The 13,648-nt window shown below is 34.4% G+C and overlaps 4 protein-coding genes across 4 annotated transcripts; 2 read left to right on the top strand and 2 right to left on the bottom strand.

The window, feature by feature from the left end:
- Positions 1-134: 134 nt before the first annotated feature.
- On the top strand, positions 135-1,747 carry LOC127252459 (protein CURVATURE THYLAKOID 1A, chloroplastic-like). Its single transcript, XM_051276638.1, has 5 exons — positions 135-390; positions 939-1,033; positions 1,132-1,239; positions 1,322-1,393; positions 1,535-1,747. Exons 1-5 carry the CDS (start codon positions 249-251, stop codon positions 1,598-1,600), a joined length of 483 nt encoding a protein of 160 aa, XP_051132595.1. The 5' UTR covers positions 135-248; the 3' UTR covers positions 1,601-1,747.
- Positions 1,748-1,801: 54 nt separating this feature from the next.
- LOC127252460 (eukaryotic translation initiation factor 1A) lies at positions 1,802-4,053 on the bottom strand. Its single transcript, XM_051276639.1, has 2 exons — positions 3,779-4,053; positions 1,802-2,131 (listed from the first exon to the last, which is right to left on the bottom strand). The coding sequence occupies exons 1-2, from the start codon at positions 4,031-4,033 to the stop codon at positions 1,952-1,954; spliced, it is 435 nt and encodes a 144-aa protein (XP_051132596.1). The 5' UTR covers positions 4,034-4,053; the 3' UTR covers positions 1,802-1,951.
- On the bottom strand, positions 4,002-13,632 carry LOC127252458 (uncharacterized). The gene is made up of 2 exons (XM_051276637.1): positions 13,597-13,632; positions 4,002-5,769 (listed from the first exon to the last, which is right to left on the bottom strand). The coding sequence occupies exon 2, from the start codon at positions 5,574-5,576 to the stop codon at positions 4,791-4,793; it is 786 nt and encodes a 261-aa protein (XP_051132594.1). The 5' UTR covers positions 5,577-5,769; positions 13,597-13,632; the 3' UTR covers positions 4,002-4,790.
- On the top strand, positions 7,528-10,535 carry LOC127252456 (UDP-D-xylose:L-fucose alpha-1,3-D-xylosyltransferase MGP4-like). Its single transcript, XM_051276634.1, has 4 exons — positions 7,528-8,197; positions 8,755-8,916; positions 9,301-9,516; positions 9,884-10,535. The coding sequence occupies exons 1-4, from the start codon at positions 7,712-7,714 to the stop codon at positions 10,091-10,093; spliced, it is 1,074 nt and encodes a 357-aa protein (XP_051132591.1). The 5' UTR covers positions 7,528-7,711; the 3' UTR covers positions 10,094-10,535.
- Positions 13,633-13,648: the final 16 nt, after the last annotated feature.

Genomic DNA, 13,648 nt, shown 5'->3' with positions numbered 1-13,648 from the left:
AAATTTGCAGATTTCGAAGATAGAGGATTCACCAATCAAAATGCCCTCATCTGCCACGTGTCGACAGATGGAATCATCTTCACCGCGGATTGACCCAAGCTTGCGCTGTGGATGATGGCGTACCAAATATCTTCATTTCTCATTGGCAACGACAACAAAAGTGGGGAGGAAACTGTATTGACAGTAGTGGCACAAGCCTCCAAAATCTCAAATCATACCCTACCCTATCGTCATCGACCTGAAGAAGAATGGCAGCGGCAGCTTCGGCTTCGGCTTCGGCTTCAATGGCGGTTTTGACGCACCGCCTACCCGCCGCTAGAACCGCCGTTCTATTCTCCCCTTTACCGAGCCGTCCGTTTTCCCCTCCAACTCCATTCAAGCAGCTCAAGGGTACGGATACCCACTTTTTCCCCTTCGGTCATGTAAACCTAATTTGTTGCTTAGTTTTGACTTGCTGTACTTGCTTCTGAATGTTTTTACTTCTCTATTTTGAGGTGATTTCTCGATTGTGTTCCTGTGTTTCTTGGTTTGACTTGCTAGAACTGTTGATAGACGTTTCATGATTTGAGGGTTTAAAGATTCAGAGTGAATGCATTTCCATTCTCATTAGATGGTGGCTATGGCTTCTTGTGTGAGAAATTGTAATGCACACAAATTTGTTCCTTGTCTGTTTCGAACTTTTACAATTTGACAATGTATCTGAGGCCAGGAATGATTTTCCTCTCCATATGGGGTTTCTATGAAATTATTGAAAGAACACAATCCTTAGCAAATGCAGAATGTATTTTGTCTATAAATGAGAATCCAACCTATACATAAACTACATGTCTCAATTCCAAGAAATCAAGCAATTTGGTTGCAATCACACACTTTGGAATAAGAAATCTATTTCATACCATCTGCCATGTGCTAATGTGTTGTTTATTGCATTGAAATAGAGCCCCTGAGGTCGTCCCGGCTCCTGGTCAAGGCTTCTTCATCAGACGAGACGTCTTTGGACTCATCTGAATTGCTTACAGACCTCAAGGAAAAGGCAAGCATGGTTTAATTAGTGGGGGTGAATGTATGATAGTATGTATATGTATGTATGCTATTTGCCCGAATCCAATAACTTGTTGCCCTGCTGTGTAGTGGGATGCCGTTGAAAACAAGACTACAGTAATTATCTATGGAGGCGGCGCACTTGTGGCACTTTGGCTGGCTGCAGTTATCGTCAACGCAATCAACTCAGTCCCATTGGTAGGTTAAAATCCGAGACACACAAAGTTAGTGTTTGTGTTGTTTTCTTTATAGCAACATTTTCTTTCCAATCTTATTTCAGCTTCCAAAACTCTTGGAGTTGGTCGGGCTCGGATACACTGGATGGTTTGTGTACCGTTACCTTCTATTCAAGGTACAGAGGAGCTGATACCTATAAGTGTGTGTATATATATATATATACACGTATAGCATACTTGTATATCAGATATTAGAATTTCTACTCCAAACTATTTGGTTTATTGCATGTTTTGATGTATTATTGTTCTTGTTGCAGTCGAGTAGAAAAGAATTGGTAGAAGACATCGAAGGGTTGAAGAAGAAGATTACAGGGACAGAGTAAAAGCTTCCGGTCCCAAATTGTTGTTAATTGTTACAGTTTCTGTTTCATCTGTAAAAGAGATCTTTGTAATATGTAATAACTAAGGTTCTGTTGTATTGGATGAGATGCCTTCATCGATTCGGATCAAGAAAGTTGTTCTGTTTCTAATTTGCCCGGTACATCGGCTAGTCTTCGCTAGAAATGCATAAACAAAGGCAGGAATGAACAGAAAACACATTGCAACTTCAAATGTAATATTGCCATATTCAAACATTCTCCATCGTAGTAGTGTAATAATATTACATGTAATAATAACACATTTTTTCAATTTATAAACGTCGAAAGGCAGCAAAAGACTTGAGTAAAATTCTCTTAGAGTTTGTCAATCTCGTCCTCAAATTCAATGTAATCGTCGCCAGGGCCATCATCTTCCTCATCAAGTCCACCTGCAATGCCCTCATTAAGCCTAGTGTTCTCCGGCAACTCACCATAAGCTTTCAGAAGCCTTGCTTCATCAGGCATGTATTTCAAGATAACATCAGCCTTGTCATCCTGTTCGAAGCAGAAACATACGACGAATTACCCCTCCTCATCACAAATGCATTCAGACGTGCCAAATAAATCTATTTCCCATGGCAATGCCATGAAGACGACAAGGAGAACTTACAAAAACATCACACGACTTGAAATTAAGATTCAGAAACTATTTATAACCTCAGAATTTTTGTTCTGAAGACGAGGAATCTAAATTTTTGTCTAGAAACTAAAAAAGTTAACCTTAAAGAAAAGTTACAATCTAAACAAAAAAGAAAAACTGACCAGTGCCTATGAAATCTAAATTCAGCTTTTGTTATATGAAGTTAATACAAAAAGAATTGCCGTAAAGTGAAGCTTCACTCCGAACTGTGTCTTTTAAAAATAAACAATTAAAAAATTTAAACGCTTTTTGGTTTCACATATTCTAGTTCCAATAAAAATTACAAGAAAAGAGAAAAGGGCAAACAATACTACACACAGTTGAACAACAAAGTCGAGCATCATAATTAACATTCCGTGAGCAAATGAACAGCCGGGACATGAAAAAAGAGCAACCCTTTTTCCATTCATTCTCTCTCCTTTTCATCTCATTCCCTGAGCGAATGATCTTTCCCTGTCTATGAAGATTCTTCCCTATCTTATTTCCTTTTTGCTTGCTTTATCTTAATAACTAAAAACAAATCTTCTTTATTTTCACTTGCCTTCCTAATAAAATTCACAGGCCAAGTTGAGCTCTCCCAAAAAGCAGAAAGAGCAAACCATGCCAAAAACAAATGTTATCATGATTTACATACACACAATTACGAAGCTAAAGAAAAATGCTTAAAATTGATTTATAGTCCACATATCACATATAAACACTAGTGAAGCTAACCAAGGAACAAATCTCATAGAATAATAAAACTGAATTGATTGCTTTTGTCTAAATTTAAATTTCAAATCACACATACCCTGTGCACAAAAAGCTAACTATCAACCATATTCAGCCTTCGGTAGGCTTCCCAACCATATGCTTCTAAAGTTAGTCTTTTCTTCGTATTTTCATCCTCATTTTCACTTGGCAAAAACTTCATAGTAAAAACTTATTTTCCATTCAAAATATTTCAAACTCAAAAGGTGGAAAACATCCAAGCACACCCCCAACAATCAAAAACATATTGATGGAAAATATTTCATCAATTCACACACCCATGTTTTGGTAGCAAAAGAATCCAAATTGCAAACCAGACAAAGGCGAAAAGTTCTATTTGATGATGAGATGTAGCCCTAGGGCAGTAGATGACAGGTTGAGGAATTTTGATGACAAGAAAGAAATAAACTTCGAACACGATTCAGAAAACTGGGAAATAAAATCAAATTTCATACCAGATACAATTATATGAAAACCAAGAATCACACATAACCAAGTCACACCATATTTATGAGGAAACGCACAGACACCAGCCACGAAAATCCTCAATTTTATAATCCAATGAATCCATTAAACTATCAAAAGGGCTGCACTATTGATGCATAAGTATTATAGTGATGTAGACGATCTGTAAACAAAGGAACCTCGAAATCACGCATACACAGAACCTAATTCTAAATAGAGGGTAAGAAAACAGTATTCAAGTTAGCAAAACGAACAACCTCAAAGCTAATTAAAGAACAAAACCATACCTGATAATCGCGGAGTCCGACAAGGATAATATCACCGGCGGCGATCCAGACCTTCTTGTGCATCTTGCCACGGATATGGCACAGGCGCTTAACGCCATCGATGCACATGGCCTCGCATCTGCCGTTTCCGAGCATGCGCAAGACCTGCGCGTACTCCTGCCCGTCCTCCTTGAAGACGAGCTCTCGCTTCTCATCGTCGGCCTCGTTCTTTCCTCTCTTGCGATTCTTCCCTCCCTTTCCCTTGTTCTTCGGCATGGCTGCAACAAAGCCCTAGATCGCGTCCCTTCTCTTCGATTCCCTTCTCTTCGCTTCCCTTCTCTTCTCTGCTATTCGATGCTCCCGAACGCGTCTCCAGTCCCAAACCCAGCTCCAATTTATAGGGCCTGGCTTGGGCTTACCTGCTTCTGGGCCATGCCCATCTCAAGAAAGATGAATTTTTGGATCTCAACAATTGCTGTGTGCTTTTGAATACTGGCTAGTCTGGTCAGTCGAGTCTAGTTTTAATGGCGAAGGAAAAGCAATTCAATTTGCAAATTAACCTAATCTCACCTGAACTAACTCAGATTTCAGTCCACTCATTCAACTAATTCCATCTTAATTCTGAGATCAAGAACCCAATCAGGTTTTAACAACGCCAGATTTCTTGCAGAAGTCTTCATCTAACAGATATATAGATAATAGCATGAGAAGCAAGAAATAGCATATAATCAAACAATCATTCCATCACTCAGCTAAAGAACACACTGAAGATTGCTTTTAAGAAATGAAAGAAGACGAAACGAAAGAAAGTAGTGTGGGAAATTCAATCTCCACATTCAAATGGATTTCTTAAGTAAAAGAATAGTTTCTTCACTCCAACAACTTTTACCCGCTCAAAAATTCCTCTTTGAAATTCATCAAATTACCGCAGCAAAAAGATTTAGCGGCCGAGTCATCTTTCAACACTCTGATCTTTGTGAGTGCCATTCATGCCATCGTAGCCGTCCATTTCTGCTCGAATCTTGGCCGTCGATTAATCGTTCTCTTCAAAAGCTTTCGCCCAGAACTCGAGATTCTGATCCGGCGGACAGAATGGGATCTTTCTCGGCGTCACCAAACCGCACAGCAATCCGCTGCCGTCCGATTTCGCCCCTTTCATCTTTCCCGCCGTTTCTCGTACACTGTTCCACTCTTTCAACGCCGTTGAGGCCGTCGACGAGGAAGACGTCGACGAATCTGCACCGTCAGAGAGATCACAAGATTCGCCTCCGGAGGACGGCTGGCTCCGCCTCGATCCTCCGCGGCTCAGCCTCCGAAGACGATGCGCTTCGCTTTCCTTCTTCTTCATCAATTCTCGGAAACTTACGGCTGAAAGTTTGTCCAGAATCGCGTAATCGGAAGAATGGTAGACTGCAGCGGCAATGTTGAGAACGCCTTGGAATCTACCGGAAGGACGGCGAATCTGTAAGGCGGTGAAGGAAGGAGTTCCGATTGATCTCTCCCCTGGCTTCGTTCTCTTCAAACACGTACTCAGCAAAAAACGCACGGTGCCGATAAGAAAATCCTTAATACACCCGACGGCGTAAATCTCGACGGCAACGGCGGAGGTATCGCCGGAAATGAATTCATTGGACACTCGGAAGAGGAATTTGTCGTTCCAGGTGGGGTTTTCTACGCCGACGGAATCGACGCTGGTGCGGAGCTTTGTGGCGGGGTTAATCCAGGTGACGGCGTAGGTTTGCATCCGGCGCAAATTGGCGGACGGAGTTTTTAAACCCTGTGCGGAGATCAAGTTGATCTCCAGAATCTGCTTCTCCATGGCGAGAAGTTGCAGGCTCGCTCAACTCAACTCTCTCACTGTGTGTGTGTATATATACTCGCAGTGATATACATATATAATTCAAGAAGAGAATTGAGCAAGAAACACGAAACAGAGTATGAGATGATGATGCAGAGCCAAACCCTCTCCACCCCGAATCTGCGATGCCTCGCCATTCCCGTCCCGCCGAAACCTATAAATAACTACTATTACTATATGCCTTGCAAACGGGCCCAGACCTCGGCCCGGCCCGGGGTAGTAAAGGTAAACAGAACATGAGCAAAACAGCTATAGTTTCAGGAGAGTGAAAACACCAAAAACTATTCCATATTGAATACTGACTGCACAAAAAATGAGCATTTTATTTATTTATATGTATATATAATAAAAGTTAAAAATCGAACTTAGTTTCTGAGTACCTGTTGCCAATTTCTACGTCATAAATAAAAAATAATAATAATAATAATAAAGAAAAATGAAGAGGCGCAAGAGACTTGGCCGAAGGTGAATATGCCATTAAATGACTATGGACTTTACTGATGAGGCTTACCGTTACCAAAGGACTTCATTGAACGATGGAAATTAGTGGTTAGTTTTGAGAGATTTAATTTAATTTTTTCTTTCAAACATATTAAATTAAATATTTATTTTTTATATTATTATACTTAAATATCACATCAATTTTTATATAACATCAAACAACTATAAAAATTTTAAACTGTAAAAAATCTCAAATCAACACACCAAATATTAAAAAAAACAAAAACCTCATGTTGCGGATGGAGTGGTGATTGAAGATTTATCATATTGATTATCCCAATTTATAGGTAAAAATATTATAAATAATATATAAAAATATAATATATATTTAATACATGTTGTATAAAATATTAATATATGTTGTCAATTTTATTTTTATATATTCTAAATTTATATATAATTTAGTGTCGTTCCAAAACAATAATCATATTTTCATATATAGTATTTTTATTTATATTTTATACAAATATTATTTAATAATATTAAAATTTTAATTTATTTAATTTTAAAAATTATTATTCTTTATGATCAAATAATAATAAAATTATAAAATTAATTTATTAATATATTATTTAAAATATACAAAAACAATATAATATTTAGTTTTATTTATAAATTTAAACAATTATAAAAATATATAAAATAAAATATAAATAAAATATTTTTTAACTTGTAAAAATAAAATGTATGATTAGAGATGGATTAGTAAAAAACTTTCTGAAAAAATATATTGTAGATCTTACAAAAAAATAGAGTTATAGTTGGAGATGATCTAAATAAATTAAAAGTTAATAAAATTTTATGCAATTTATGAAACTTCATTTGGAATTAAAAAAAGATTTGGAGGAAATACAACATAACATAGAGTGCTGATTTAATGAGTTTTGAAAATACAAAATGATCTAAGTTATACTTCCGTTTCATTTATCATATCTATGTTGTGGTTTCTGTCATTTTCACATCTCCTATGACTTTTTTTTTTAAATAATTATCCATTTTAATATTATTTTAAATTTTTTAATTTTAATTAAATTAATTAATTATTTTAATTTAAATTTATATAATAGATTAATTATTTTCACTAATATATCTTAATTATCTACTAATTATATTTATTATAAATTTTCGTATATACCAAAAAGACGTGGGACAGAGGAAATATAACTTATAAAATATATTAACATAATTATCTTTTTCACTAATCACCCAATCCAAACCCTTATTTTTTTTAGTGACCTGAGATTTTTATTTTTTTTTATTTTTTATTTCAACAATTAATATGCTGTAAATTAGATCAGCATAAATCACATAAGCCGAACCACCTAAAGTGATCGAGGTTTAATCAATATTTTTACATTAAAATATGTACCGTAATACGCAACCTAAAAAAAAAAAAAAAAAAGCTGAAGAGAAGAAATCTATATTGGGTTGCAGCAAAACCAAATAAAGCCCAATTCTCGTCACCGTCCGATCTCGCCACCGTCGGCCGCTTCCTGAACCTGAGATCTCCCTCCGAATCCGTCCCGCCGTAGCTTCATTTTGTCACCGGAGAATCTCAACACCAACCTTCATTGCAACAGATAAGATCGAAGAAGATGTCCTCATCTGTCTATCAAAGGCCACTCTACTCTTCCGCATCGGAGCCATCCGAGTTGTCCCCTCGATCCCGCCAAAATTACCGAAAACCCACTTCCGCCCTTGGTCGTGGCCCGGCCTTGTTGCTCCTCCTCTTCGCTCTCTTAATTATCGCCGGATTCCTTTTTCCTTCCACGCGGTCCGGCTCTCTTCTTTCGCTCAGTTCCTGGAGCTCCAAATCCAAGTGGAGTACCTACACGCTTCCCGATGCGGCAGCTTACGTCGCCAGGAACAGGACGCTGATAGTGTGCGCGGTCAGTGAGGCGTATTTGCCCTTTCTGAACAATTGGCTTATTAGCGTCGCGCGGCAAAAGCATCATGATAAAGTTTTGGTCATTGCTGAGGATTACGCCACACTTGATAAAGTAAATGAGCGGTGGCCTGGGCACGCTGTTTTGATTCCTCCTGCATTGGAAGCGGCCGCAGCCCATAAGTTTGGATCTCAGGTATTTCCTGCTAGTGTTTGGTTGATTAGTTTCTTTCCCCTTGATATGCTTCAATGGATTGCATAAGAAACGGATGCTGTGCAGATGAACTGAACTTGAATAATTATATTCAATTCTGGTTTACAAATTCTTATCATTTGAAATGCTAGGGCTGGAGTATTGAGAAACAATGTAAATCAGTTTTGATCTTTAATTATCCAAGACTAAGCAATCAAGTTGTTATGCAGTTGAATCTGTACTATAGAAGTATCTTGTGGAGGAATGTTGAGACTGTAGTTTTTTAGCCTGATGTTCATTCACAAAGTTTTGTCTGGCTGATCATATTTGCTGTTTGTTTATGGATAATTGTTCAATAGGATGGTATACTATGAGGGCAAATGCCTGATGTTTAGCTTGATTGGTTCATGGTGAATAGCTTGCTCAAGCTCTTCTAGCTCTGTTTCTTGATGAACATTTGAATGCTGCTTGTTGTCTCTGTTTACTTCCGTTGAGCTACCTTTGTTTTGTGTGTTATTTCTCTCTCATTGCTCAGTTACCTGAGGTGATTCATATTTCAGGGCTTCTTCAATTTTACAGCCAGAAGGCCACGCCATCTCCTGCAAATTTTGGAGCTTGGATATAATGTTATGTACAATGATGTTGATATGGTTTGGTTGGCAGATCCCTTTCCTTATCTTGTAGGCGAGCATGATGTGTACTTCACTGATGACATGGCTTATGTAAGTGAGCAGTTTCTAAATACTCCATTACCGCTTATCATGAAGTTAGAGTGGACTAGATTCACTATATGTCATAATGTTTGGAAGAATTCTGTTTTGTTATGTTGTTAGCAATCTGTTTTTCGTCACACCTTGGTTGGCAGGATAAAAACTTTATTAATTATATGAATTAAACACTTGTATGCATTTTGTTTGTTAAACTACCAAATTGTCTACAAAGTGCATGATTGGTATTTAAGAAGATTGCCATGTGTGCCTCTATAACTTCTAACCGAACTATTAAGAAGCTCTATCTTCTATGTCATTTAGATAGTTGAATGACAAAGCAGAAATACTGCACTTGTTATCAATGATGAGCTTATTTCTGCTCACTGAAACTGACAGGTGAAACCCCTTAATCATTCTCCTGCTTTGCCGCCTCCAGGGAAAAAGGGCCGTACTTACATCTGTAGCTGCATGATATATATGCGCCCAACACCAGGATCAAAATTACTAATGAAGAAGTGGATTGAAGAACTACAATCACAACCTTGGTCTAGAGCCAAAAAAGCCAATGACCAGCCTGGCTTTAATTGGGCATTGAATAAAACTGCTGGGCAGGTATATATATATATATATACTTTTATAATTTTTTATATAGAAAATCTTCCCCATTCATGAATATGATGTTGTTACAAAGTAGAAGCTTGTGATCGAAAAATCTCAGCATCAAGCATTGAATATATTTCTCTTCTCGTGACTGAATTTCCTGTTTAGAGGATGGCTTGAGTTTTGTGGAGAGAATGCTAAAGTGGGGTGGGATGGGGGTTGGATTGGGTTATACTATTAACTTTTCTCAATTGTCAACTTCTTGATGAAATACCGACTCTTATAGCTCATTACCTTCGTCTCTATGTAACCACTCAGACAGACTCCCCCAATCATGAATCCTTAATTTCTCTTTATGATATCTGAGATCTCATTGCAGGTAGACGTGTACCTCCTGCCTCAGAAAGCTTTCCCCACAGGGGGGTTATACTTCAAGAACAAAACATGGGCAAAGGAAACCAAAGGAATGCACGTTATCATCCACAATAACTACATAATTGGTTTTGAGAAAAAGATTAAGCGGTTTCGGGACTATGGCCTCTGGTTGGTGGATGATCATGCCTCAGAATCCCCTCTTGGCGCATTGTGACAAGTTGTCGAAATACAAAAGATCTTCCTCCATAAAACGATGCCCAGTTTCAGACACTCTTTGGTCTTGACATGTGCCTAGGCATCTCTGGAATTGTTCGGAGGCTGGAAACCAATACAGGCAACAATCTATAAAACGTGTGACTTGGACAAATGCAGAGGCAAAATCTCACTGCATATCGAATTTTTGGTAAGCTCCGACCTTCCCCGGATTCATGAGTGTAGCTGTAATCTTGTTAATTTTATCATCAAGATCTGGTGTTGCACACTCAGTATGATTGATTCCATCAGTTCCCACTCAAAATGTAAGAGTTCATTAATTCTTCGTTATTTATCACTTCATCCTCAGTTCTTTAAAAAATGGGATTTTTTATTTTGTTTTATCATCACATTTATTTTCTAGGTTGGTTCTGGACAACCTTTTTTCCTGTGCACCTATTTATTGACAGCTACTTTGGACAGTTTGACCTCTTCTGAAATTTAACAACTTAATAAATTATTTAGACAAGCTTTCTATTGTTGCAATTAAACACAGCTTGTGGGATGAAGCAATTTGCCATTATCCCTAAAAATGGATTTCCTAATCTCAATGTTGCTAAAATTTTGTGAAGAGGACGTGAGGGGTCATGCATTGTTTGTGAGTGGGCAGAAATCAGTATTTCCTCCTTGAAAGTAGGGATGGACAAAAAATTGAACCGAATCGTTGAACCGAACTGAATTGCATCAAATTTTCGGTTAATTGAGCAAATTCAGTTTGAATACAAATATTGCATATTTGACATTTGCTCGATTCGATTCGATTTCGATTTTTGATATTTTTTTCTTATTCGGTTAACTGAATCGAATATATTTATATATTTATGTTATTATATTTTAAAATTTATATTAATAATTATATTTGAATCGGTTTTGGTTCGGCTTTGGTTCAGATATTTGAAATATTTGGAATATTTTGATTTAATTAGAATTTTAATTATTTTTTTATTTCGATTCGGTTCGAATTATTTGTAAATATTTTCGGTTAACCGAATTTTCGGATACGATTCATGATTTTCGATATTTGTTCGGTTCGGTTCAAATATTAAATATATGCATATTTACAAATATCTGAACCATACCCACCCCTACTTAAAAGTATCTTTACTAACTTTTCCTCTCGTGACCTTTTTTAATTTTTTATTATTTTTTTTTTTTGTTTTTTACTGTAATTGTCTGGCTGATAACATCATAATTTCAATATCCAATAGTCTTGTGTGCCTTCAAGAAATAAAAGTTAAAAGGTTTGTTTGTTCGTTGAAATGATTTGAACATATTTTTTAATTATCTTTTTTATGCTAGTTACGAATAATTGTATAAATAATATCAAATTAATAAACATGGCTAATATATTAATTTTTTTTTAGAGGAATATGATTTTGAAGAAATGTACTTTTCACGAAAAGAACACAGCCAAAGATATTTCCTATATCATGGATAATCATGTCATTTTATTTATTTATTTTTATTGTCAACTAAATGTTAAAAGATTAAAATAAAATTATCCATTTATATTTTTATTATCTTTATTATAATAAATAATTATTATTTTTCTATTGTATTTTTTAGTTAATTGTTTTTTTATCAATTTTTTATTATTTTATCATAATACATCTATTTTACTTTTATTTATTTATTTTAATTAAAATACTAGTATTATTTTTAATTTTTATGTCCAAATAAAAATGTATAAATATCCCAATCAATAAAACATTAGGAAAGAAAAAAAAAAAAAAAAAAGGGAAGCAATTTTATTTTTTTTTAAAAATGCAGTGATGTCATTATCATTTTATGTAGTCCCAAATGACAGTGTCTTTATCATGCAATCATCTTAACTAATGAATTCATTTGCTGTTCTGTCCTCTCTCTGAGTGCATCATTTTATTGGGACTAATGTGACAAATAAAATAAAGATAATATGACTAATTTCAGCAAATTCCAATCAGACATATTTAATTAAAATTGGAAAACACATTCATATGTTCAAATTTTGCCAATTTAACTATTTTCATGCACTATCTATCATAGAAAAAGGAAAAGAGAATCTTGTGTCAAAGTACAAGTACAAGTGATTGATTATTCACTAATGGAAGTCAATTTGTTTCAGAAATCACATCATTTGCATACTATAGATATTATCTAACAAATTTCTATTCATAAAAAAAAAAATATATATATATATACTCCTTCAGCCCCGGAATTAAATATTTTTTTTTTTTTTCATTTAGTTTTAGAAATATTAGTATTATATTAAGATATAATAGGAATAAAGTAGAAATAACTAAAATAATTTTATTAGTATGCGTGATATAAATGTAATGACATTTGTGTAAGATATTATAAGTTGCAAGGGTATTTGTAATGTTAGGTAGACAGTACAGTTACTTAAAAAAAAGAAATGGATACTTTGTCATAGGATAGACTAAAATGGAAAAATTGATATTTTGTTATGAGATAGAGGGAATATTATTATTTTTTGATAAAAAAAATTATACTTCTTCCGTTCCATAGTATCCATTTTTTTTATTTTAGTACGTCACATGACAGAGTATCAATTTCAATTTCTTTTTTAGTAATTGTATTATATACCTAACGTTACAAATATCCTTATAACTTACAATATATTACACAAATGTCATTACCTTTGTATTACACATATTAATAAGGTTATTTTAGTTATTTCTACTTTATTCTTACTACTTTCAAATATAATAATTAATATTTTTAAAACTACGTGCAAAAAGCAAATAGATATTTAATTATTGGACAGATGGAGTATATATTTATCTTTTTAGGATGTGTTTGTTTGGGGATTGGATTAAGAATACACTGTTTATCCCATTTTTTTTCTCTAAAAATAATAAATCAAACACTTATTTTTTATTTTTTATATTAAACTAAAAATCAATTTTACATTCAAAACATCACATCATACAACTATTCAAATTTTAACTCAAAATCCAAACCCAGAACAAACACACCCTTAGAAAAAAGATTACTATAAAATAGTATTTTTTTTTAATTAAAAAAAAACAATAGATTATTATCTATTCTAAAATATGTATCAAAAAAATATTTTTTGGTATATTATGTTTACTGGTAAATTGAAGAGGGACAATTTAATGGAATTTACATCTATGAAAATATATATTCAAATAGTTAGGTATAAAATTTAATAAAATAAAAATTATTTTCTTTTATTTTTATAATAAAAAATACATAATTTTTTACTTAAAAAAATTAAAACATTTTCTATGACAACAATATATATAAGTTATTCACTTAGTAACAATTCTTTATAAATTAAAAAATAGATCAATCTAAAAAAAACAAAAAAAAATAATAAATTCATAGAAATCATAGAAATAAAAAGAGTATATCCATAGAAATTTTTATCTTAAATGCTCTTTATCTAAAAAAGAAAAGGAAAATTTTGATTACTAACTTTCCAAACAAACCAAACCAAACCTTCCAATACAATTTTTCTCTAGTGACAGATGACGGCATTTCCCACGTCAGC

The sequence above is a fragment of the Andrographis paniculata genome, unplaced genomic scaffold (genome assembly GCF_009805555.1).
Source record: "Andrographis paniculata isolate CXL003 unplaced genomic scaffold, ASM980555v1 Contig46END, whole genome shotgun sequence".
In the NCBI taxonomy this organism is placed as follows: Eukaryota; Viridiplantae; Streptophyta; class Magnoliopsida; order Lamiales; family Acanthaceae; genus Andrographis; species Andrographis paniculata.
The sequence above is the reverse complement of the archived record's forward strand: the minus strand, read 5'-3'. Positions and strand labels throughout refer to the sequence as shown.

Bases quoted from the DNA above. Each gene is read 5' to 3' on its own strand.
- LOC127252459 (XM_051276638.1), top strand. From the start codon at position 249: ATGGCAGCGGCAGCTTCGGCTTCGGCTTCGGCTTCAATGGCGGTTTTG. The intron at 391-938 runs GTACGGATACCC...GCATTGAAATAG, and splicing joins TCCATTCAAGCAGCTCAAGG to AGCCCCTGAGGTCGTCCCGG. The intron at 1,034-1,131 runs GCAAGCATGGTT...CCTGCTGTGTAG, and splicing joins TTACAGACCTCAAGGAAAAG to TGGGATGCCGTTGAAAACAA.
- LOC127252456 (XM_051276634.1), top strand. From the start codon at position 7,712: ATGTCCTCATCTGTCTATCAAAGGCCACTCTACTCTTCCGCATCGGAG. The intron at 8,198-8,754 runs GTATTTCCTGCT...TTCATATTTCAG, and splicing joins CCCATAAGTTTGGATCTCAG to GGCTTCTTCAATTTTACAGC. The intron at 9,517-9,883 runs GTATATATATAT...ATCTCATTGCAG, and splicing joins TGAATAAAACTGCTGGGCAG to GTAGACGTGTACCTCCTGCC.
- LOC127252460 (XM_051276639.1), bottom strand. From the start codon at position 4,033: ATGCCGAAGAACAAGGGAAAGGGAGGGAAGAATCGCAAGAGAGGAAAG. The intron at 2,132-3,778 runs GTATGGTTTTGT...TGCTTCGAACAG, and splicing joins TCGGACTCCGCGATTATCAG to GATGACAAGGCTGATGTTAT.
- LOC127252458 (XM_051276637.1), bottom strand. From the start codon at position 5,576: ATGGAGAAGCAGATTCTGGAGATCAACTTGATCTCCGCACAGGGTTTA.